The sequence below is a fragment of the Dermacentor silvarum genome, chromosome 5 (genome assembly GCF_013339745.2).
Source record: "Dermacentor silvarum isolate Dsil-2018 chromosome 5, BIME_Dsil_1.4, whole genome shotgun sequence".
Taxonomy (NCBI): Eukaryota; Metazoa; Arthropoda; class Arachnida; order Ixodida; family Ixodidae; genus Dermacentor; species Dermacentor silvarum.
The window spans coordinates 100,664,706-100,690,736 of record NC_051158.1 but is presented as its reverse complement, the minus strand read 5'-3'; the positions used below and the strand labels follow the sequence as shown (position 1 = coordinate 100,690,736).

Here is a 26,031-nt window from a genome sequence, read left to right as displayed (position 1 = left end):
CGCAAACACGGTCAGCGGCCAGCGCAAACACACCAAGTGCGATGGAGTTTCTTCATCAGAAGCACGGCACAGTAAACAATAGCAACACCTTCCTGCGTCGGAAGTCTAATTTCCTAACTGTAGACAAGAGCCCTCACCCGCCAAAATGCGATTGCTGCGCAGTCATTACGATATCCATCTGCGATCGCTGTTAGCTCAGCAGCAGACAGAGGCAGTCAGTAAGCACATTTGAGTGAACAACACACTCAAATTCTGCGTACATGCGAATGAAGGCACCTTGGGCAAGCGGTGTCAAGCCATGAATTGTGTCGCTGGGCAGTATGCTCTTCTTCGCAACGCATCGCGGAGACTTCGCGCACGCAGATAACTGGTGCATTTTCACTGTGCTGCGACACTACGGACCCTAGAATACCACACAGCAATTTTGCAGCGACAGCCGTTGCTCCCGTCTCTATGGCTAGAGTGTCGGTTCAGTTGGTAAAGCGGCGGCCTTAATAGCCGCCTCAGTGGAAGCACCTGTGATCAACAGCCATGCCGCAGCGCTGCGTTCCCATTCCCCTAATATACAGGGAATGAACAGATCATTGTCATGACTGACTTTATGCGTCCTTATTGCATCGACTTTATCGAGAATAGCACTGCAGCGCCCCTGGCGACTGCTCACCATATGAACTCCCCCTCGTGCGTGCGGACCTCTAGAATGTATACGCTTGTAAGCTATTGCCTCACTGTCGCCACTCGCGGCAAAAAAAGGGCAAAATTTAATAATTCACTACATGTCCGTTTGTGATCACAAATTTATAGAATTCAAAACGAAAAACCGATACTTTAAGGAATAAAATGTTTGTTATGTTATTTGTTGTATTTCAATGTATTCGACTGAGGGAAAGTGTAGGTGCAAGAATGCACCGCATGTGCTCTGTTCGCATTCGACGGAGGATAGAAAGATAATGACCGAAAGAGGAGGCACGCCCTTGACGCGCCCGAGAAAGGCGTGGCAAGCGGCTCACAGCAAGTGTGCAGATAGTGGTATAGTGACGGTAATACTAAATTTCGATAATACTGTTACGTAGGAAGACGCAGACGAAAAGCTATATACAAGCATATTTACAAGGAAATGCGCCGCACTTGGCCAAGAGGCAACAACCCGCACTAGCCTCTAATCTTCGTCGTCGTCTTCACACTGCTCGCCTCTTCGTCAAGGCAAATACAGTTCCGTAGCACTACCCCCGGCGGCAAAAGCGCCGTCCAGGAGTGATTAAAGGCCGGACTCGGAAGCAGTGTAGTAGGCCTTGAGCCTACTAACGTACACGACATCACTAGATGCCAGAGTAGACGGCGAGGTCGAGCTGACAGGTTCAATTTCGTACGTCACAGGCGTCACCTGGCGCAGCACGCGGTAGGGCCCTGTGTATAGCGAAAGGAGCTTCTCTGAAAGTCCGAGGTAACGAGAGGGCGAACACAGGAGCACGAGTGCACCAGGCGAAAACTGTAGGTCACGGTGGCGGGCGTTGTACTGACGCTGCTGAGTGGTTTGCGAGGCCGTCAGTCGAGTATGGGCAAGCTAGCGTGCATGGTCGGCGAGGGCGATGGCGTCGCGCGCATACTCGCTTGTTGAGTTCGCAGCACGAGGAAGTGCCGTATCAAGGGGTAAGATCTGTTCGCGACCATACAGTAGATGAAATGGAGAAAATCCCGCGGTGTCATGCCGGGAAGAATTATATGCAAATATGACGTAAGGAAGAGCAATGTCCCAGTCGTGGTGGTCCTTGGAAACGTACTTGGACAGCATATCGTAAGGGTACGGTTTAACCGCTCCGTCAGGCCATTGGTTTGAGGATGGTATGAGGTAGTCTGCTTGTGTTGAGTGGAGCAGGAACGCACAATGTCGGCGATAACTTTCGACAGGAAGTTACGACCTCGGTCAGTAAGCATCTGTCGCGCGGCGCCATGAAGCAATATAATGTCACGCAAGAGAAAGTCCGCGACGTCTGTGGCCCAACTAGTAGGGAGAGCCCGCGTGATAACGTATCGGGTGGCGTAATCAGTTGCGACGGCTACCCATTTGTTCCCTGGCGATGACGTGGAAAAAGGGCCGAGGAGGTCTAATCCAACTCGAAAGAACGGTTCCACAGGGACGGTGATCGGCTGGAGATGACCGGCAGGTAGCACCTGAGCTGTTTTCCGACGCTGGCAAGGATCACAGGCAGAAACATAGCGTCGGACGGAGCGAGCGAGACCAGGCCAATAGAAGCGGCGCGGGACGCGGTCGTACGTGCGGGTTACTCCAAGATGTCCTGCAGTGGGTCGTCATGCATCTCAAAGAGCACTGTCCGTCGTAGTTGTTTTGGCACGACAAGAAGAAGATCAGATCCATCAGGGAGGAAGTTCCTTCGGTACAGAATGCCGCCTTGGATGACATATCAGCGAACGGAGGCGTCGGTAGGTGTAGAGCGCAGACGCTCGATGAGTGCTCACAGCGATAAATCGCGGTACTGCGCATCAACGATGTTAGGGAAGGCAGACACAGAGAAAATACCGTTGGCGGTACTACTGTCGGCGTCGTCAGGCTCGTCTACCGGGTAGCGAGACAGGCAGTCAGCGTCCTTATGTAGTCGGCCAGACTTGTAAGTAACAGTATACGAATATTCTTAGAGGCGTAAGGCCCAGCGACCAAGTCTTCCTGTAGGATCTTTCAGTGAGCATAACCAGCAAAGCGCCTGATGGTCTGTGACAACGGAAAAGGGCCAGCCATATAAGTATGGGCGGAACTTCGCAACCGCACAAACTAGGGCCAGACACTCACGCTCAGTGACGGAATAGTTGCGCTCGGAGGGTGAAAGGAGCCTGCTGGCGTAAGCGATAACACGGTCGTTGCCGCGCTGGCGTTGTGCCAGTACTGCGCCAATTACGTGGCCGCTGGCATCAGTACGGACTTCGGTAGGCGCAGAAGGATCGAAATAGGCCAGAAAGAGAGGCGTTGTGAGGAGGTCGATTAGATGCGAGAACGCAGAGGCCTCGTTATCGCCCCACTGGAAAGGGGTGTCTTTTTTCAAAAGCTCGGTTAGTGGTCGTGCTATGACCGCGAAATTCTTCACGAAACGGCGGAAGTACGAACAAAGGCCGACGAAGCTGCACACATCTTTGACACACTTCGGAACAGGGAAGTGCGTAACAGCATGGATCTTGCCAGGGTCCGGTTGCACTCCGTGCACGTCAACGAGATGTCCAAGGACAGTAATCTGGCGATGGCCGAATTGGCACTTCGATGCGTTGAGTTGCAGACTGGCTCGACGAAAAACGTCCAGGACTGCTGAGAGGCGCTCGAGGTGCGTAGTGAATGTTGGCGAGAATACTATAACGTCGTCAAAGTAGCACAGGCACGTGGACCATTTGAAACCATGAAGAAGAGAGTCCATAATGTGTTCAAAAGTGGCAGGAGCGTTACATAGACCAAACGGCATCACTTTGAATTGATGAAGACCGTCGGGTGTTACAAAAGCAGTCTTGTCGCGGTCTAGATCGTCCACGACAATCGGCCAGTAGCCGGAGCGAAGGTCAAGAGAGGAGAAATAGCGAGCCCCGTGGGGGCACTCAAGGGCGTCGTCAATCCGAGGTAGGGGATACACGTCCTTTTTGGTAACCCTGTTCAGGTGCCGATAATCCACGCAAAAGCGCCATGAGCCATCCTTCTTTTTTACCAGTACAACAGGTGACGCCCATGGACTATACGACGGTTCAATAATGTTCTTGGCAAGCATTTTGCGAACTTCTCCGTGAATAACTTGACACTCAGCCGGTGACACTCGATACGGGCGGCGATGAATAGGAGGGGCATCGCCGGTATTAATGCGATGTTTAACAGCTGTAGTTTGGGCCAAGGGACGATCGTTAAAGTAAAAAATATCGTGGTAGGAAAACAGAACGCGGTAGAGCTCACGAGCGTGCTCGGACGGCATGTCGGGCGCAATCATTTTCTGAAAGTCGGCGATGGGACAAGTTGCCATCTGCGATGTTAGAGGAGGATCGGCTGAATTGTCGTCTACTGCAATAGATGCTACTGAGTGATCCTCGAATGAGCAAAGCTGGGCCAGAGACATCCCGCGTGGCAGCATTTGTGTCGTCAAGCCAAAATTTACCACTGGCAGGCAGACGCGATTCGCCGTAACAGATAAAACAGTATGAGGCACTGTGATCCCGTGTGTAAGGAGGACGTCTTGCATGGGAGACGCGATGTAGTGACCGTCGGGCACTGGTGGGGATGGCACTAAGTCAACGTAAGTCAGTGCCGAAGGTGGCAAGCGAACGAAGTCGACGGGATTGAGGCGACTAGGGTGTGGTTCAGAGGGATCCAGAATAGGCAGGTCAAGGCGGAGAGTACTGGCGGAACAGTCGATGAGCGCAGAATGCGCGGAGAGGAAGTCCAAGCCAAGGATGATGTCGTGGGGACAGTGGGCGATGACTGTGAATAGCACGATAGTGGAGCGATCGGCGAAGGAGACGCGGGCGGCACACATACCAATTACGGGGCTTTTCCGCCATCGGCAACACGGACAACAGGCGTCGTGGCGGGTGTGAGTATTTTCTTCAGCCGGTTACGAAGGTTAGCGCTCATTACGGATAACTGCGCCCCAGTGTCTATAAGAGCAGACAATGAAACACCGTCGACTTGCACGTCAAGAAGGTTCAGTTGAGTGGGCAACGTCAGTAGTGGATTTGGCGGCGTAGGGAGCAATGCAGCGTCACCTCGAGGCGCTGCATCGTCTAGTTTTCCCTCTGGGAGCGGCGTCCGAAGGGAGTCGGCGAATAGGAGCGACGTAGCTGAGGAGAGCGAGATTGTCGTCGTTGGGGCGAAGGCGAACGAGAATAGGGGCCGGTCGGCGCAGGGGAATCAGTGGCGGTATTATCGGAGCGTGCGGCATAGGGTCGAGAAGGCCCACCTGGGCGAGAGTAGGCAGTATAAGTAGACCGGGTCGGGGAACTCCAGCGACTGCGACAGTGGCGAGAAATGTGCCCGATCCAACGGCAGTGAAAACAAATGGGCTTGTCGCCAGCAGTGCGCCATTCAGATGGGTTGCGGAAACGTGGTGGGTAATGAGATGTGGAACGGGGCGGAATCGAAGAAGCCGGGTGGGTACCAGGGTGATGGGCCGAGCAGACGGTGTGAAGATCCACATTCGCGAACTGCTAGCGGACAACTGCCTGGATCAGGTAAACCGTTACTGCAGGTGCGTTGGAGGAGCTGGAGTCGAAGGAAGCCGGATAGGCGGCCTCAATCTCACGCCGGACGATCCTGGTAACATCCCCAGTGTTGTTGGGACGAGCAGCGTCGGCACAGGAAGATGTCGCTGGGGTGTTGGGCAGACGGGCAAACTGCTGGTCGATACGTCGGCTTTTAGCAAGTTCCAGGCGGCGACACTCTTTTATAACTGCATCCAACGTCGCCACGTTGTTGAAAACGAGCAAGTTGAAGGCGTCATCGGCAATGCCTTTGAGGATGTGGGAAACCTTGTCTGGCTCAGTCATGTGTGCGTCAACTTTGCGGCACCGAGCCAAGACGTACTAAATGTACGTGAGTTAGGGCTCTGTTGACGTCTGCACACGGCCGGATAACGCCCTCTGCGCGGCAAGTTGGTTACCGTAGGAGTTGCCGAACTTGCCGAACAAGTCTCGGAGCTTTTGCTTAAGCGAATCCCAACGGTTGACCTCATCTTCGTGTGTCCGAAACCAAACTCGAGGTGTGCCACCGAGGTAAAAGAGTACGTTGGCCAGCTTGATAGTAGGGTCCCACCGGTTATTGCGGCTGACGTGTTCGTACAGGCTGATCCAGTCCTCGACGTCTTCCCCATCTTTGCCCGAGAAAACGCCAGGATGTCGGGAAGCGGGGAGAGCGATGTAGGTCGTCGAAGTGGCAGCAGGTGTCGGAGCCGGCTGAGTCGAGCTGTCGTCGCCGGAAGCCATGACGGAAGGCTCGGCGTACCGTCCACTGCGAAGCTCCGTGACGAGGTACAGGGAACGTCCACCTCCACCAGATATGTTACGTAGGAAGACGCAAACTAAAAGCTATATACAAGTATATTTACAAGGAAATCCGCCGCACTTGGCCAAGAGGCAACCGCCCGCACTAGCTTCTACTCTTCGTCGTCATCTTCACACTGCTCGCCTCTTCGTCAAGGCAAATACTGTTCCGTAGCAATACGTTGATAACAATACGCGGTGCTGGCGCGTTTTGTTTCGCAGTCCTCTGTGCTTGAAGCGCGGAAGCAGTGTGCCGCGCAGGTTTCGCGTATGTTTGCATACGCGGCTTTATCTCGACATTACTTTTTGCCTGCTGTTCTTGCATGTTCCTTGCTATCTCCGTTCACTGACTGCCATCGAGCAAACTCGGGTAAAACTCGTGCGAACGAGAAACTCGGCGCATCCTGCATAGCAACCCAGGCGCATTTTCCTTATAAAATCCAAGGGCGATAACACCATCGCCGCGCCCCCTACCCTCTATATCCGAGTGAAAGCGTGCGATGGGAGCCGACAATAGCGGCTCAATCTCGCCCGTGCGAAATTGAGGAAAGCGTGCAGGAAACGCGCCGTCTTCCGTCGCGCGCTAGGCACCCAACGTTGAGAGGCATCGGACGGAGGGGAGGGAGGGGGGCGACATTCTATTCCAGATGAAACTGCTTATGTGGCGGCTACGCGCGGTCGCGCGGCCGTATCTTGAGAGCGATCTGCGTTGGGGGCACAGTCTAGGTGCGTCGGCGGCTCGTAGCTTTGTGCGTGGTGTGTGTTCTCGGCGCTCGGTTTGCGTTCAAGCGTTAGACAACAGCACGTAGGTCACTTCGCTCGCTGATGCTTCTACGTTTCCTCACGCGAGCGTTTTGACAGCGATTGTCCACGGTCATCGACTGTGATGTGTTCATGTTTGCTGTGCACAGTGACACCATGTTTGTTAATTTAGTTACCAAGCGAATGTTTACAAGTTGATTCGGCCAATAAAACTACTACCCTTACCTGGTATGGCTCTCTGCTAATTTGCTATCGCAATCGATGCTTCGCCTTTCGGGCGAAATTACGTCTTTTTTAACGTAACGCTCTTTGATGTAATTCCGCACGAAAGTAATTGGAACGCCCATGTATGTCGTCCCACATTTTGAGAAGTATTATCTCGAAAGTGGTGCCTTCTTTAACTTTACTTCAAATGGATAAGGCTTGTAAACCCACCGGCTACAATTAGTAAATTCCAATGTGTGCCGTAAGGTAAATACTTTTGAAGATAATTAGCAAATGCTTGTTAATTAGTAGTATATGTGTTTTGATTTTTCCTGCTAGTAATACCTGCCTGTTCGAATAATACAGGTAAGGGACAAGAATTATGCTATCTGCCATTGGCAATTGTTAAAAATTACATTATTCAACTTACAAAATCATCACCCTGTAAAGTGACATCAAACAAGCTGGGTCATATTCACCGCAAGGTTTTATAGAAATCGTTAAAGCAGCTTTAGGCGAAGAATCCTGGATTATCCAAAATTTTCCCGCTTCAGAAATCCTTTCTAGCAATTCGTTTACCAATTGTCCAAAACTAACGGTTATAGAGCTCTGGAATTACATTGGAGCTCGAGAACAGAAGGTACTCATGCAAAATGAGTCAGCCTTAAAATTTAAGATTGTACATTTCGTTAAGCTCCCATTACCTAGAATGTTGAAAGCGCTTGCTTCTTGGCGAATTCCCCCTTTTCGGCGAGCCAACCTTCTTTGCTTCCAAACAACAAGATCCCAATTCAAAATTTAGACATGTATCTGAATTCCGAAATCGTATCTGTGGTCAGTACGAAGGTGTAATAACCTCCGTATTACATCACATTATGCAGTGCACTTACGTCCTCAAAAGTCACAAGGTCAGAGATACCGCTTGCCTCCTTCACCGACGATTGCCGGACATGTTCTGAGTACAAAGAAGTGACCGTGCCTGAGGCGACCGATATTGAGAGAGAAGGCCGCTTCATGCTAGCTACAGAGACGCTTCAGACGTCCGCTTCACACGCACGCCCAAAAGCTATGCAGTTAAATTCATGCCACCCATGAGCGTATGCTAACAGCGTAAGCGATAATATCTTTAGCACTCGGTTTTCTATTTTTTTTTTGCATGAAATGAACGCTGCAGAAATTAGAAGCGTCAGCTTGTTACCTCGATATTGCTATCAACTGTTTGGATGACCGGCTTCAAATCTTCCATTGGGGTGATGGTTGAAAACGTTCTCTCAGAAAAGTGTTTCTCTCTGTTTTATAATTACTTGCCCTAATAATGCGTCCAGTCATTTTGAATGTTGGACTGCCTTAACGAGGCAGGTTACCTTTGGCAAATTCCGTGCAAGTTCTCTATTTACATGTCGTAATCAGGCTTAAAGTTTACAGAGGATCCTGCTAATGGATAGAAAGAAAATAGCCCGCGATCATATCTACTCAGTCTCGTATACTGTCTCTTAAAAACACAAGATCAATGGAAAGCACATGCGATTCAGGCTTACCTAAGATCACCCGGATGCAAGCGGGCTCGATTTTCTGGCTTAAATTCAGATCCAGGCTGATGCTTGCAGCCACTCACCTTGTTTCACTGATGCTCAGGTTTAAGCATGTGCGTAGACCTCACGCCTTCTATTCGAATACTGACGTGACACTGAGCTCCATAGACATGTGGTAGACAGATTCCTGAACTGCGTAACAGACGAACGGATCGAGCAATTGCCGGCCCAGACTTGATGGCCAAAATCGCCTCTAATACACCTAACCAAACAACCAACCGACATTTGAAATGTCTCAGGCTCACACTCTCGCGTAGTCGTTCCGAAACCTTAGACACACTGGTTGTTCTGAATTTCAGTCTGAGTGAGTTGCCTCGTGAGTTCACCATCGTATAGCAGGTGAGAACCTAGCGAGCAGTGGGATGACCAGTGGCCAACACAACACTGTCAAATTCAACAAAAACTTATGTCGACTGCCCTGCCAATTAAGTTCTCTCACTGACGTGTTCTCACGGCAGACGCAAACTTCTTTCAGTATCGGAGCTTCAAGAGAAAATACGGAATAATCTTGGAGTAGGCTAGTTGGTTCATCTTAAATTAAAGTTTTCAGCTCAAGCAATACAAGGACCGAAGAACAAACAAAAAAAAAGCGCTAGTCTTCTTTCGTGTGTTTCCTCCGTTCCTCGTCATGTTTGCGCTGAAAACTTTCGTCCTCTGGGGAACTATGTTTTCGAGCGCAGACGTACAGAGGGAAGGTACAGTACAGTAGGCGCAGCTTGCACTAAATCCTTAGGTTGCCACCGAATGTGAACTGTGCTGCTGCCTAAAAACGTTGAGATTAAAGCCAGTATGACACCATGAACTCCTGGACAGTACTAAGTAGCAACCCGAAATCTAAAGCAGCATCTACGTACCTTGCTTGCACGACGAAATGCGCGCTGTTTCTTACACGAACCGCTGGTAAATAAAATATTGTATATGCTCTCAGTAAGCGAGCCTTCCAAAATTTAATTACTCTTTCCTCACTCCTGGCTCATATCCTTTCTTTGCGCATTCACCACAAGAACCCACTAATCCCACTAACAGCGAGCGCGGCGCTATGCGAACGCCGTTGGAGATCGTGCCGCATTGCACGACCACATTGCAAGCACCGAGTCCCAATGAACGCTGTGTTATCGTGTATATTAGCCCGATGGAAAACAGTCTTCACTTTTGCCGGTGTTTTCAAACGCAGAAGGCAATTATAACGAGACCGTTTGCAAGAAACACCCGTGACGTAGTGGTTTGAAGTGTCGCCTTGAAATACCGTGATTGTTAGATCGGTCCATATGTGCCTGCTGTGACTTGCTTTTCTTTATGTCGTATTCCTGTGGCTGATACATGTACAAATTAATTCAATCGGTAGATTGATGGACTGCTATTATCAGTAAAAAAGTTCCTTTTTACAGCTGGTGGCTACACACTAGTCCATTTTTTTTCGAGCTTGTGTGGCGTTTCAACACGTACGACCGTACACTTTTCGAATAAAGGACTTCCTAATAACTCTCACTACAGGAACGTTTCAAGGTACGCAGTAAGACATTACTAGGCAGATTTACAACATTTTCTTAGGTGGAGTCATACCGAAGCTCTACCAATTGGGGAATCGTGACTTTCTATGCAACTTATACTGGAACTACGGTTCGCTGCTATTAGCTTCTTGTCTTTGATGGCTCTAGTTTCTATACCTATGCTCAGGCAACTTCATCACGGGAGCAAAATGAAATGTTCAGAAATGGGTAGTTTATGAAAATTGATTATTAGGATTGTCAATACCAGTGCACTTGCATCCGACTGTGTGAGAGGCTGGTTTCCTCATTTTATATTTACAGGTTCTACGCGACGCCTTGATCGAGAACCAGTCGTCCGAGATGTACGCGGATGTGTGCAAGCCAAAAGTTCTGGGTACTCAGTGCCTCGACGACGTGTCGCGAAGTGGTTGTCCCGAGCTCGACCACTTCGTCGTCTTCTCCTCCGTCGCTTGTGGTCGTGGAAACGTTGGCCAGACAAACTACGGCTTCGCGAACTCCGTCATGGAGCGTCTTTGTGAGCGCCGAGTCGCGGACGGACTCCCCGGTGAGTTGAATTGCTTTATAGTTAAGCGTTCCACGCAAAGCAGCATTAGTTAAGAGGCTACCAATTTCAAAGGCAACATCACGGCGTTTCTCAGGGACTTCCTGGCCCAGAATGCCTGGAAGGAACTTTTCCCAGGCGCGAGAAACTTTTCCGATACAACAGACAATGGAATTGCATTGTAAATGCGATCGCCGCAACAGGTGCAATTGATATTGTTGGAGAACTGTGTGTTGTTGAACCACGAAATGAAAAAAAAAAATGAAATTCGCAGCTCAGATTTCTGCTTGAAGGAAGGGAAACAACGAAACTATAAAACTTTGTAGGCATCTAAATTCCGTTCTCTTTAGCTGCGCTGAAAATAACGTAACTGCAATCTATTATCCAAGTTAGTGTGTAACGAGGAAGCCTAATACCGGGTGTTTCTACGAAGAATTTAAGCAATATGTAAGAATAGCCGTTTCGAAATAAAAAGGCTGTTGCTTCGGAGAAATGTCACCGGTGGTGGGGACCCCGAGGTGACGGATGACAAGTGGTAATTAGTAACTAATTAAGAAAATTCCGATAATGATCTTTTAAGATTTTAATTTCAGGGGCCTCATCGTAATTGGGAAATTGAAGCAACTTCTTCATAGAAGCCATATCAAGTATTGTACCTGGAAAAATTCAATTACCCGTGCAACTGTGGAACTGTGGCACAACGAATTTCGGCTATCAGTGGGTGCGGAAACGAAACTGGGAGAATGCAGCGAGCGCAATAACGCGCCCCGCGAGGCGACGTTCTGCTTACGTCACCCAGCAGCGGGCAGCCAGCGCTCAGCGACAGCGAGGAGGCCGGAGCTGCACCGTCAAATTAGTAAAGAAGAAACAGGCCAACCTAGAAGCAGTAAGGCTAAAAGCAGAGGAATTCGTTATGGTGCTCACAAATATGAAGCTTTAGAACAGGAAGGTGAAGATAACATACAAGTAATGAATGAAACCGTAACTAGTCTGATTTCAGAAGTAGCCAGAAGAGTGGGAGGTAAGGGGCCAAGCCAACCAGTAGGTAAGCTTTCCCAGCTAGCAAAGCACCTAATGAAGAAACGACAAAGCATGAAAGTGTCGAACTAGAGAGATTAGATAGAATATGCTGAACTGTCAAAATTGATCAACAAGAAGAAAGTAAGGGATCTTCGATATTATACCGTGGGAAAGATTGAGGAAACAGTAAAAACTTACTGCAGCATGAAATCAGAGAAGAAAACTTCGCCTAGAACAAGGCAGGATATATGCACTGATAGATAAGTAGTGTAATGTCATCAGCAACTTCGATGATATAGTAAAAGCTGCGGAATAATTTAATACTGACCTGCACAGTACCCAGAGCAGCCACGCTACCGTCAATGGAAGTAGTAATTTAAAGAAGGCAGAAGCTCCTTCTTTATCTAGCCATGAAGTTAGAAGGGCCTTGATAGATATGACGCGGGAAAAGTGGCAGGAGAAAAGGGAATAATGGTCGATTTAATTAAAGATGGAGAAGATATCATGCCTGAAAAGCTTGTGACCCTTTATACGCAATGCCTCACGACTTCAACTGTACCAGAGAGCTAGAAGAACGCCATCATTATACTAATCCATAAGAATGGAGACATTAAATAATTAAAGAATTATAGACCCATTAGCTTGCTTTCAGTATTGTATAAAATATTCACCAAGATAATTTTCAATAGAATTAGGGCAACACGCAGATTTTCGACGAGATCAGAACGGGACACTCGTCGAGCAGCGTCGGAAGTCTTTACCATTTTCTCGCCTCGCAACGTTTTTATACAGATACGCATTTGATGCCGCAGCCAAACGTCGCCTCCCCGACCTCCCTCCCGTCCCTCCAGGGCCTTTCCCGCGACGGAAGTAGTCGCGTTTGCTCTCCGCCGTGCGTACGCTCCCCGTGAAAGCGCGCGTCCCTCGCGCGCTTTCACTCGCACATGCAGCATACGTCGCGCAGCGACGATTTCATCGCCGTTGGACTTTATACGGAAGATGGCGGCAACGGCAATGCCGGCGGCAGAAATCCGCTTGGATTATTCATATAATTGCTATCGCAATAAAACGCATTCATAGACTCTGGCAGCACTGACAGATACGCGGCGAGCGCGTGGCGGTATCCGCCCCTTTTTCACTCCATGTATGCGATGCCAGCGAAAAACGTGCCACCGCGTCTATTCCTGCCGGGCGAATTTCGACGTGAAAGTTCGCTCCATGTCTCTCGACTGTGCTCGTTGGCTTGGTTACGCCGACGTCGACGCTCGCCTCAGGAACGGGCACCTAAGAGCTGCGCTCTAAAAATGAATAAATACAAGCCATTATAAGTGTTGTCACGTTGGGTAGCACGGTTGGGGGAGAGCACATTAGCGCGCACCCACTGCCATTGTGCCGAATGCGCTGAAATGAAATGGGCAATATTATGACGTGCTATTAACGTGAGTTGTGAATGAACACGGAGACGTGAATTCATGTAATTGAGACAGCTCTTTCCTGGAGCCGTCGCGGCTATCAAAAAAGGTTATTTGCGTAAATAAAATGTAGATATTGGAGCATTGATGCGCTGAAGGAGCTTGATACAGATGCATGGTAATAAATTGGGCGGTAGCTTTGCCGTAAATCTCGGTTACCATCTTTAAAGCTAGCGCTCATTTGGCTTGCTTCCACTCAGTGGGCAATAGATGAGTTGACAAAGACTGCAGAAAAATGTGGTACTATATTGGACTTCATAAACCCGATGATTTTTTTATATTTTGGCATTATTGTTATCGATACCCAATCGTGTGAAAAACCCTTAAACGCTGAGATTGATTGTAGACATAGTGACAGTCACGGTCGGAATAGCAGGGGGCACTAGAGCAGCCTTTGTACCCTAGAGGTACAATTCGAAAAGTTCATTAGCCTAATACGTTATTTAGCACAATAATTGTTGGCATTATTTCTTGCTGGTAATCTCCGCCTAGTTGCGTAGACACTCAGCAGAAACGGCAGGGGCCTCCATACAAGTCTGTTTCAAAGCATTCCGCATCAAAAGAAACACCTGGCATGTTTATTTGTACAACCGAAAACGGCGTTGTTCAATTTTGTATACTCTGAAATAAAAAACAAACCAGCTGAAATATCTTGTGAAGCATTCCAAGTCTAATGCGGATTAGAATATTGGAGAACGTACATGGCGCTATTTGGCTGTTTTGAAAACGTAGAACCTTCATTATACTCGCATATTGACCTAAGTTATATAGGCTAGTGCAAAAAGTGATTTGTCTAACGGCCACTAAGGCGGCTTGTACGCAGGTTCACGTACGCCAGACTAATGCTAATAAACGCTGCATTTGAGCGTTCTTCCCACTCGGTCTCACCGCTAGTAGCAATTGTAAAGTGCCCCGTTTCGTATATAACAACAATGCTTTAAGAATCGTACACATGGTTTTGTTTGAAAGCCACGGTTTTGCCTAGGATGGAAGAGCCCTGCAGTGTAAACATTCTCAAGCAGGCTGAGACGTGTCAATGGTATGCAGCTACAGCGCATAAAAACATCATTATGAAAATTGCGATGCTGACAGAATGAATGAAATATTATGCCTTGTTTTTTTTTCTTAGGGTTGGCCATACAGTGGGGTCCCATCGGAGATGTTGGTGTAGTCCACGATGTCATGGGCGCTGACGTGACAGTTGCTGGACTTATGCCACAGCCGATAAATTCTTGTTTGGCGGTGTTGGACTACTTTCTGAGCCAAAACCACCCCGTCGTCTCGTGCTTTGTCAAGAGCAGCCCGTCTTCAACTTTAGACAACAGGGACAAACGAGATCTTGCTCAGAGCGTGCTTCACATACTTGGTGAGTGTGATGGCTTTCTACCTAAATGTATGATAATTTAGTTCTTTTTTGTTTAATTCGTTCATTTTTAATTCCCAAAGACACACGAGGAGGTATTGTTTGTGTAGTAGACGGAATAATTGTCGCAATGATTCAGCGAGAAAGCACACAGGTTACGCTTTGCGTGATGTTTTGAACAGGAGGTTATAATAGCCATGTTGAGGGAAAGGTCGAACCAGTCTGGCTGCTGCGGGGAAAAAAATCAATCAGATTTTTTTTTAACACGGTAACGTAGGCGAGTAACTTGTAGCACATTGCCAGTGCGATGACAATGTAGTGAATGCCATCCGCGCGTCGCTATAAATGGCCCGCGTTTAAATGGCTAGTTTATAGCGCCACTCTTGAACACAACGTTAAGCACCTGAAAGGCAAGTCTGTTGGCGCACGCGCCTCCCCGTGTCTCGTCAGAGAATAAAAAAAAAACGTTCAGTCTTTGTATGGAACTCATCGCTCACGGTCTCATTGCTCTTCGCCCGCGCTAGCAACCAACAATATATTTCGAACCGCCGAGATAAGGCCAGGCGAGCGATTAATTCGAGAGTTAAATAACTTATGAAAGCGAGGCAGAGTTGCAACGCGCCGGCGAAAAGACAAATGTAATAAGTTAAACTCAGCTTTCGGGGATGAAAAGCTGATGTTGTATGAATACGAAGCATGAATGAACCTGGCGACACGAGTTTGAACGGATTCAAGAATGTTTGTGAGACCTACTTCGGGTGTGTAACTTACACCTCACTAATGATTTGTAAGATCTGTAAGCGATGTAAGTTTTACAGGTTTCGGGGCGCTACGAAATTGACGCTTTAGGAAACACAAAGTTTTGTTAGCCGATTACTTGACATTAGCAACGCGGTATTAGATCTTTCTTGGCTTCTCTCTCCAAAAGGTACTCTTAAGCAAGACCAAATGTTCGCCCCTGACGACATCGGCTTTTCTCCTTTTCTTTTTGAAAGTCAACCAACACGGATAACTCAATAAAAAATTATATCTTGAAGTATTATGCATCATGAACCAATGGTCAATGTTAGAATATTGTTTTAATGCAATTGTGTAGGAAAAGGGGTATTATTTGTAGTGAGACCTTCTATTACCTTTGACGACAAAAAAAAACGGACAAGTTTGCACTTGGACGTGCAAAGCTTAGGCACAGCGAAACTGTCCATCCTCAAGTCCAGTAATGCGAAGTGATAGCAAAATACTAGGCCAATCGAAACCTACTTACAAACCTAGCAGCAGCCAACTTACAGAACCTAGCAGCAACCAAGTTAGAACCTAGCAGCAACAAAGTTGAGACCTGCAGCAAGCAAGTTAATACCTAGCAATAGCAGCCAGTAGGACTTGAGGACCGACAGTTTTGATGCAGGTAAGGTATTCTCGAGCGATCATTTTTGGAGGTACCTTCCCTTCCGCGACATTTCGCGTGACTAGCACTCGACGCGTCGGCGCCTTCGAGCGACAGCGTTCATGGCGTGCCACAAACGCAGGCAGGCTAACCAAGGTTGGCACAGTGCCAAGAACGCTGTTGCTTGCCGACGCCGAGCGTGTTGGAGGCTGGCCGCTCGATATCTAGCGAAAGTTGACACGACTAGGCGCAGCCCCTTTTATGGCAAACTCCGAGGCCAAGCGCATACACACTGGGTGTTTACGTCAGTGATGACGTAGATGGTTGCTAGGCGACACGTACCAGCTATTTTCGGTAGCTTCGGCGTGGCGGGAAACGGTTTACCAGCTGCTGCGGTAGCTTGGCGCGGCGGCTGTCCGGAGTGTTCCCGTCGGTGGGCGTGGCTTGGCGGAGGCTGCTGCGTTGCTACTGCTTGGGTGCATGCGCGGCTAGGCGAGCTTCGGCCAGGTGGTGCGGAGCTGTGGCTTGGTTGTTGCTAGGCAAAGGCGCGGAGTTTTCTGCAGACTTTGGACGTTTCTCCTCCAGCTTTAACAGGTTCGCTGTTAAAAAACCGGGGTAGCTTGCACTAGTGGCGCAAGGCTAAAGACACAGCGGAGCTGATCCGTTCCTAGCTGGTCCTGGCTCAGTGATGATAAGTTATACGAAGTGTAACTCATGGTCCGTGGCATCGGGGAACGCCTCGCGAAGCACTTGCAGCCCAACACACGTGGGGGAAGTGGGGCGAAAGCTATGCACAGTGTACGGGCGGCGCGCAGCAGACGCCACGCCAGGATGATCTCACGGCGCATGCGCTGTAGCGCGCAGCTGATGGCAGCTTGGCCGAGCCGCCGCCAGAGGCGCCTGCTGTAGTCACGGACACCGCGAGCGTTCGGCGCTAATGCGGGAAGCGTGGATGGCGCCCTACAATTTGTTTCTCTCATTTTCTCTTTCCCCAGCATCCTCTCCTCAGCATAGCGCGCGACGTGCGCACTCTCTCATTTTCTCTTTCTCTATCCGGAGCACAGCGCGCGACGCTCCGCTAGGTGGTTGCTTGGCAACGAAGTAGCAGGCGGCACACATTACGACCGGCTTAAACAGCTTCCCTGTTAAAAACGCGGGTAAGGTAAGGCACTTCTCATGTAATGAGATTACACTGTTATCCAGGATGAAAGACTATCACGATGAATGAGAATGGATTTACCTTAATGTATGCGTTTAGTAAACATAATAGACTTTGCCCGAACAAACTTGAGACATGCCACTTTGTCGACGTGCACAGATATACCACTGTAAACATGTACTCGTTTCATTTTACCCAACAGCGTATTTATCCGTTTTGTGAGAAGCCATTAACCGATAAAATTTCTGCACGAAATGTATCGTGCAAATAAACTTTCTTGGAGCTTCAGGAGGCTAAACATTTCTGGCAAATAAAATAACAGGGTACACTAAGCTGCAGAATGTTTGCAGATTAGGAAGCTCCATTATTACAACCAGAGTGAAATTTACGTGACAGATACGTGAATACGAGCGCTCCTACGAGGGATCTAAGGTGAAACACGGGACGCTGATTCATAGACTTAAGCAATGAATCTGCGATCCATGGACACTTCTAAACTTTCCTTGCTACCTGTCGTACAGGGATCAAAGACACATCGAAGATGAACCCGACCATCAGCCTCGGCGAGCTGGGCATCGACTCCTTGATGAGCATCGAGGTGAAGCAGCTGCTGGAGCGAGACTACGACGTTACCCTGACTGTGCAAGAAATCCAGCAGCTTAGCATCAGTCAGCTAAGAGAGATCAGCGAAGCCTGCAGCCACAATTCGCCCGTGTCTGGCACCTCGGGTCCGGCCGAAGAAGGACAAGGTACGCCCTCGACAGGACATATATTTAGCTGGGCGTCGCTGGGCGTCGCTGGGGTCACGGTTACCTCTGCGGTGACGTTTCACGCTAGCAGGCACTGCAGAGGGTCGACGTAATGTTCCAGTATCGATGTTGCATGCGCGGCCCGCGAGCTGTGGGTTGCAAGTGATCTAATTTGATGTACGCGATAGAGAGGGCAAGAACCTGTATGGAAATGAGAGAGTTGGTACATGTTCATTGTAAAGGATACGGCGCGAAAAATGCGAGGACGCACAGTCGGCGTCACCCTTGTGTAGAGCGGTGGAACGGCGGGCCTCCGGGGCGCTCCGAAGGCAGCCAGCGACGTATAACGCTAGCTGTTGGGTCCTACGTCTAGCGGAAGCTGCTTGGACCCAACAACTACTGTTATACATCGCTGGCTGGCTCCGGAGCGCCCCGGTAGTCAGCGTTCCACCGCTCTACACAAGGGTGACGCCGACTGTACAACAGCCGACAGCACGTGCGCCTATTCGCAGCTATATTTGATTGCGCAAATGCTCATACATCTACATAAGCACATAGGCGTAGAGCACAAAGGAGAAGAAATTATCATCCCGCTTGTTCCTTGAATCATTTTGCATATAATCTACGGCACACACGATTGACCTGACACGGCGACTCCCCCTGATCTACACGCAAACGCATTACGCCATTCGCCGTATATACATGTATAATAAAGACCGTCATGGTACCTCGTTCACTGTGAACAAGGCACCCGTATTGGGTGCAAAAACGCCAAAAACATTCTCGTTTTTCTTTTTCTTTTTCGGTTAGCGAGTGCTCGTTTTCTTCAACCATCTCGCAATTTTTATGCGTTATACACGGCATTTAGCAGCTTTTTTCCCGGTATCCTCGGCAAGCTATGCGAGGAACGTTGTTTATATTTCTTCGAAGTATGAAGCAATGTTCTGAGTGAAGAGCGATACATGTTTATTCTGTGTAGGTTCATTACAGAGTTTGCAGAAAGTTACTCATTCAAGCATTGCAGGGTGACATACTGCCACAAATATAAATGTTTTCCAGACTCATAAAAGAACTGCACGTTATAAGAACTTGAACTTTTGTCAGAATATGTAGAATTTTGAGTGCGATGCATTGCTACACATTCGCGTTCTTGTTTTAAATGGAATTACTGCAGATAATTACTAAATCCTTATTTTTCCATGTGCTTCTTGTGCATCACATGAGATTCGTAATTTGTTTCTCCGGTGTCCTCGGTGAGCTAAACAAGGCATCTTGTTTACATCTGGGGAAAGCTAGGGGCATGGTATGGGTAATGTGTAGGGGATGTTTCAAATGAGTAGGTTAAACACGCCTTTTCCAGTAAATTACGTATGCAAGTGGTCCAAAGCGTTATTAGCGTGTTTTACGAGCGGTGTTAAACTTATACTGCTGCACTTGTATAATTCCAACTGAGGTCTAATTTTGCGAACATAAGGGGAACAACACGCCAAGTTCATGTACGATGGTAAATGCGTGTTGATCAAACACAGTTTTCAAACATCGCAAGCAAGCATTTGAAAATATCACACTACTGTTATTGGAGCGATAGCTCCAGGTACAAACCCAGAAAACGCCTGGTTCCGTAAATCTGACCTTCAAACTCAGTCAAGGTCAAACTGGGACTACCACTACCGGCGGCTGCTGCATAGGCCGCGTGGGCGCCCATATCTAGAAAGCTATCTGCGATGTGGACGAACTGCGCCGAGTGCTGGTAGCTTCGTATGCGCTGTGCTCTCAACGCTTAGTTCGCAGTTGAAGCGAGACGCAGTATGAAGGTCAATTCGCTCGCGGCTGCTGCCGCGCCGAGCAACGTCTGTGTGTTGTCTTGCGGTGCAATTGCACATGCGGTAGCTGCTGACGGCACTGAGCAGTGTCTGTGTCCTTATTTCTCAAAGCAAGCAAAACTGTGCTATCGTTCGACAAACTTGGTTTATCCGCGTTGAACCACGGCAAATCTTTAGCCAGGTTTCCCAGTGTCCCAAGAGAACTCTGCGTTTCATAAATTGTATACTTTGAAGGAATAAGCAGCATTTTAAATGCAATGTGTCGCGAAGTTCTAACGTTAGTGGCTCATTTAGAAGCGTTACGAATAATTCTCCCACAACTCTCTTCTTTTTCTTGCGTGATATATTAGGCTCGCCTGGTGTTCTCACTGAACTAAAAAAAGGCAGCTTCCTTATGTTTGGTAACTGTAAGGACCAGATAATGGGTGATGTATAGGTAAAGCCTAAAATAGATAGGTAATGAAGAAATTCCCTATGAAAGTGTTCTAAAGCGTCATGAGCGTGTCTAACGAGCGGGGCAGAATTGAGACCGCTACCCTGGCACACAATGGTAAATGTTGTGGCAAAGTAACATGTGTGTTGAGGAATTACTGGCTTTTTAAAAATTCATCCCAACACGAAGAGCTCCAAAACATTACACGTGAGCATGGTTTCAAACGGAACAGTCATATACGGGCAACGTTTTCAAGCATGCGATATAATTACAGGAAACTGAAACTTTTATTGCAACTGCTCGAAAGAAACAGCTTCGCTGGAAATGGGGTAGTGATTCTCCAAGTTCGCAGACATCTGCTGCCTTTTTTTCGTGTAAATTATCGCAAGTAATTTATGTGTATTTTGTTGCGTATGACCTCAACAATACTATTACGTTAATTAGCGATACATTCGTGCTGTAGACTTCAACACCAAGCAGAATTCTTTGTCTATATTAAAATTGTTTGTAGCAAATGCGCTTTTTTATTATTGCGCGCCGTACTGCTGCTACAGTGCGGGATCAGGGACCTCTGCGAGGCACGCATTGCCTTAGTACCCGCATCATCTTGCAATTTTGTATAGTTCCAAGAAAGAAATGCAAATTAAAATAATTTCTCGGGCCCTCATGGTTCACCATGTGTGATTGATAAATAGGACATATAAAAATAATTAACAGACGCCTTTTCCGGCGCATAATAAAATAGTTTTCGCAATTATAATATATATATATATATATATATATATAGAGAGAGAGAGAGAGAGAGGAGCAGGTGGTTTGCCCCTTGCCCCCCCACTCGAGAAATAGTTGGTACGCCACTGCATAAGCACCATTAGTCGCAGGTTAGGCCTAATGCATTAGATGCCCGTTAATGAACTGCTGTTGCTCGAAATTAAGCCTGAGGTTCCCACTACAGCGTGCTTCATAATCAAATAGTGGTTTTCGCACGTATAATGCCAGAATATAATTTTATTTGAGGAATAGAGCCTGTGTTGTCGGCTTCCCTAGTCGTGCATTTTTTTTTTTTTTTTTTTGTGCTGTACCCTTTACCATGATCGCGAGGAGACTGCTTGGTGCCTTTTCTGATAAGCGCATTACCAAAGATGCGAACGACGCGCAACTAGTTTAGCGCCAAAAAAATCACCGCATATCCACGAAGTGGATGATAATGAGAGGCGGAAGCACCGGATTAGTCGGGTAAACCACAGCGACGGACGAGAGAAAGAGAGCGCGCGTCGGGAACGAACGCCCTTGTGCACCGCAGCGCCCCTAGCTACGGACGAGAGAGAAAAACGCCGGAAGTTGGTTTCCGGAACCGGAAGTGGAAGTCGGCTTCCGGAAGCCGGAGCTTGGCGTACATATATATATATATGCGTATACATACATACATACATAGCGGTCTCCATGCCAACCAGAGCTACGGACTACGAGGGACAAGGCTCGGCCCTGAGGTGCTACGCCCCTAAAACGAGGATGCCAAGTAGACGAATCCTTACGCTCCGCTCAGCTGGCTTGGCAGAGGAGCCGGTGCAGCTCTGCCTTCCACTGCTGGCAAAAACATTGTGCGCAAAGTACAGAAACGTTCGTATTAAGCAGCAGCGGAACAGCGAGTAAACGTTAGGCTGCAGCTATCTTGTACTCTCATTGAGCGCTCACAAACGTGGGCGATTTTCCGTAGTATCACCTCGTGCCCCCTTGATAGCATCAAGGCTCAACGCCTGCAACGTCGCTGGCGGCGCTAATCACGCTACCATTGTTGTGAGACGCCTATTTGCCAGGACGCTGCTTTTACAGCGCATCAGTAGTTCCCCGCTTGCTTCGTCTAGCCAAAGTGTCCCCTCCGCGAATTGTTGAGAGGATCGTCCGAGCGGCTCGAGCGCCACAATAAATCTTGATATCACTTTTGATGATTCACCCTTCGGATTGAACTGCCATTTTTTTACACCGACGCTCTTAATGGCTACGGTCCCGCCAAATTTTCATGTGCGCGAGCAAAAACGCCGGTCTCGTACGCCAATCCCAGAGATAGTGCAGAAATGGTCCAAGAGCATTGGCACATACCCCTGTGGAGACACCTGGGACCCAAATAGGTGCCAGGAACAAAGGTAACAGGGATCTTAGCCTAAGAGGCCGACCCGCGTCGGCCATATCTACTTACGCTCCGCCCTCCCTTTGTGGGCGTTCCAACCGCCAGCGTGAATAGTTTCCTGCCGCTCTCCAGGGGCGGCGGCACCGTCGCGCGTGTATATAAGACAAGGTGCCGTTCTCCATTTTGAATTTCAATTCTCTCGTAATGGGGAGGCAGCGTGTAGTGCGCACTCCCGGAGGAGCAACGCACCTACAGAGAGCGACGACGAGAATAAATGTGTGCGCGTGTGCGTGCCTGTCATCGCGATGACCGCCGCCGCTCAAAACAATAAAATGTGTTCGTGCCTTTGATAAAAAAATTCTGTGTCACCTCTGTGTCGTGTGCTAAACAGCTTCGCTGGTCATTCACCTTCACAGAGTGGAATGGCTCGTGATTCTATTTTACCAAATATATCTGTGAAGCATCAAAGGTTGAGCTAGTCGGTATATATGCATTGTGGCTGAACGTCACAACGAAACGGCATGCAGCAAAATTTCCAGGGCCGCACATCGCATTCTGAATTGAGCGCACCAGCTCCGACCATACATACAAATCGTGTGGACTCCGGGGCATGAGTCCTTACGCGGCAATCAGCAGGCACACGCCTACGCCCGAGCGCATGCACACCGGGAGCCGCAGGATGGCCGCGCCGAGCAGTTCCGTCCAGAGCCCATACCGTTAACATACACGCACATCCTACAACACTATGGCCTTTCACGAAGAACACTACCCCCACCGCATAATGCTCTGACGCGAGAGGAAGCCGTAATATGGCGAAAACTCCAAACAAACACATATCCACATTTAACTCTTTACCACGCCAAACACCCTGCGCTGTATTCCTATAAATGTCCACACTGTGATCAATGTGCAACGCTTTACCACATGGTATGGGCTTCCGCAATCACACCACAGCTCACACCCATAACACACCCCACCACACGGCAATGGGAGGCAGCGCTGTCCAGCTCCGACTCGACGGACGAGCTCAACCTGGCAAACCGAGCGAGAAGGGCAGCTAAGGCCCCTGGACTCTTGAACTGAGTGGACCACCCACTGCAGTGCGGAGGAGCTACCTACGCTCGCGTGCTCTTTTGATTATAGTTTATTCTCTCGATCTCTCTCTCACACACACACAACAAAACACAGACACTGGGAAGAAGGTAGATGACAGGGCGCTGACTTTCAACTACGCGTTTATTGCCCCGTGCACAAATATATAGGCAGAATATCGCCTTTGTCACAGAAAAACATGGCAAGAAAAAAGCAAAAACAAACCTGTTTTGTCCCTTCCTCCTTGCGTACGTGTTTCCTTTAACTGTTTAGCCATAATATATATGGGCGCACGTATTATGACGTCATTGAGACCGCCATATTGTTGCAGAGCCAGCACGTTGAAAAGCTACGCGTGATTTGGATTCGCTTATCTCCAGCAACAGTCGGAGCTCTAAACAGGACATGGATATGACGTATGACGTGTGGTGATTAGAGCACTGCACGGGCTCGGGCTTAGCCGAAAGCCCGGCCCGGCCCGTGGCCCGGCCCGGCCGGGTGGAACAGTTTTTTCACGGGCTCGGGCCGGGCTCGGGCATGATGTGTGCTTTTTGACCTGGGCCCGGGCCGGGCTCGGGTTTTTTGACGCGGGCCCGGGCCGGGCTCGGGCTTTCTGGTGGTGTGCATGTGACCTGCAGCGAGTTATTCTCGGGCGTCTCAACTCTGAAAATCATTATTTTTCGGTCTCGGGCCGGGTTCGGGCCGGTTTCGAGTCGGGCTCGGGCCGGGCTCGGGCCTAAGGTAAAGGGGTGGCGGGCCGGGCCGGGCGGGTAACGTAGATTATTTCCGGGCCCGGGTCTCGCCATAAATGTTTTGATTGAGCTCAGGCGGGCCGCCCAACGTAAAAACGGGCCCGGGCCGGGCCCGGGCTGAAAAAATCGGGCCGTGCAGTGCTCTAGTGGTGATTCATGTGAATACTCTGTAGTTTCTGCATTCAAAATTATGTACACGCGACGACAACTTTCTATGGCAACGCAGACACTACGGAGCCAAAGCACCTATTTTTACCACGCATTTGCATGTAGTTAGCGAATTTAAGCAACTGGAAGCTACGTAGCGTAAAAGAAAACGTTCCACTTGAAATACGTATTTTTAACTTGATAGCGTTAAGGGCCCCGTGTCGCAAAAAATTCTTTGTCGGCGTCCGGCGCTGGCGTCCGATGAGTGAAAATTGCCCAGCATATTTAGGTATATCTAAATGTCACGACTTGCTACATGGCATGCGCTATACTATGCGGGTTATATTGCCACATCATTCTATCACTAAAGTTGCTCATTTCTAGTGGAACATTCTTGACAAAGCTATTCTCCAAATTTTGAGAATGACAGCCCACAAATAAATGTCAGGAAACAAAACACCTACAGAGCCTGCCTTTTATGTTCAATTTTCTCACACTGAAATATTAAAAGTGCGAAACAATAGCAGCAACCTGAAAATAATGTAATTTTTGGATGTGGCTGTGCACAACCTCCGGGATCGGCCCACGCAAGAGGCCACGTTTCTACCATAGAGCTCGCCTTCGTGCATAGCCCTTCGCCGCCAGCGTCTCCCTGTAAACATTGCGGTTACATAAGCTGCAGTTGCCGGGAAGCGTGAGAAGCAGTCAGGGATCTTTGAATGCTATCGCGTTTCACTGTTGAAGGCGATGATTAAGCGTCCTTGAAATTTGTCGTGCAACGAAAAAAAATTTTAGCAATGAAAAAGAAGCTTGCTTAGGAAAAGGATTTCGGTTGCCTGCTGTTCCGAGTGTCGTGGCTTTCTGGTGTCTATGTCTGGTGTTCCCGGTCCTGTAAACAAACACGTGTACCACATCTACAAGGAGGAGAATAATGCTAGCTGCGTGCGGCTGTAACCTTGCAACATCGAGCCGAAAGGACATCGTATATATCGTATTGCTTTCGTGGTGTAGTGTGATCACAATTACGTTTGTTAATGCTCTGGTTATGTTATTGTGGCATGAAGTTAGTGTCTGACATTTTAATCACGTCCATTCTCTTTTCCTATGTGCTGGCAGATCTGGAACGGAGTGATTGAATACAAGGAGGTGGATGGCTTTTACGAAGACCTCATCATAGCCATGAGCACCAACGTGAAGCTCTCATGAATCGCCTAGTGCAGCAATAGAGGGCAGCCATCGAGTGATATCGATGAAGTCCAATAAACTACGGCTTGGAATGACGTCAACGTGATTTGTTTTTGCAGAACGCCACAAGAAATACCGCAAACTAGACTTGCAGCCAGTGTTTTCAGTATTTGCGGACGAGCAAACCGGCGAACTGCAGAAGCTGTGTCGCTTCGTAAAAGTGTCACCAGTGCTACAGCAAGGCCTATACGGAAAAACAACGAGCTTTAAAGACTGTGCGTTACTATGCCAGAGTAAGGAAGGCCCGGATTTTCTACAAGGGCAAAGTTTTGTTTACCAGACGAAAGAAAGTCGTCAAGCAGCGGGGCCCTTCGTCTTTCCTGCTGGACGATGGGATGACATGGCATGTAGCCCGGTTATGCAAGGTATCGGAGCCTGGCGCTAAGTGCGTTTGCCTTCAGCCTTGTGTCATTTGGGTGCCTGCTGGTCTTTACGTGAACGGCCCTTACCTGGCCCGCCCACTGTGCCTGTGCAGCCGCGCGCTGCGTGTCTGAATGTCACGTTCAGGCGCCGAGAAACAAGTTACCGCTAGTTCCGTTATGAAACAATAAGACTAGTCTTGAGTCTTTTCCTGGCATTGACATTTACGTTTTGGTATGCATTTATGTATCCTGTCTGGTCACCAGGGCATCCTAT

General features: G+C 48.7%; 1 protein-coding gene across 1 annotated transcript in view; it reads left to right on the top strand.

The window, feature by feature from the left end:
- The window catches only part of LOC119454278 (fatty acid synthase), a 73,601-nt gene extending 48,245 nt beyond the window's left edge, over nucleotides 1–25,356 (top strand). The window contains exons 8-12 of the mRNA XM_037716250.2: nucleotides 10,388–10,631; nucleotides 14,250–14,486; nucleotides 17,548–17,775; nucleotides 21,749–21,828; nucleotides 25,267–25,356. Of these exons, the coding sequence (XP_037572178.2) occupies nucleotides 10,388–10,631; nucleotides 14,250–14,486; nucleotides 17,548–17,775; nucleotides 21,749–21,828; nucleotides 25,267–25,356 (879 nt within the window). The remainder of the gene's footprint in view (nucleotides 1–10,387; nucleotides 10,632–14,249; nucleotides 14,487–17,547; nucleotides 17,776–21,748; nucleotides 21,829–25,266) is intronic.
- The last annotated feature ends 675 nt before the right edge of the window (nucleotides 25,357–26,031 follow it).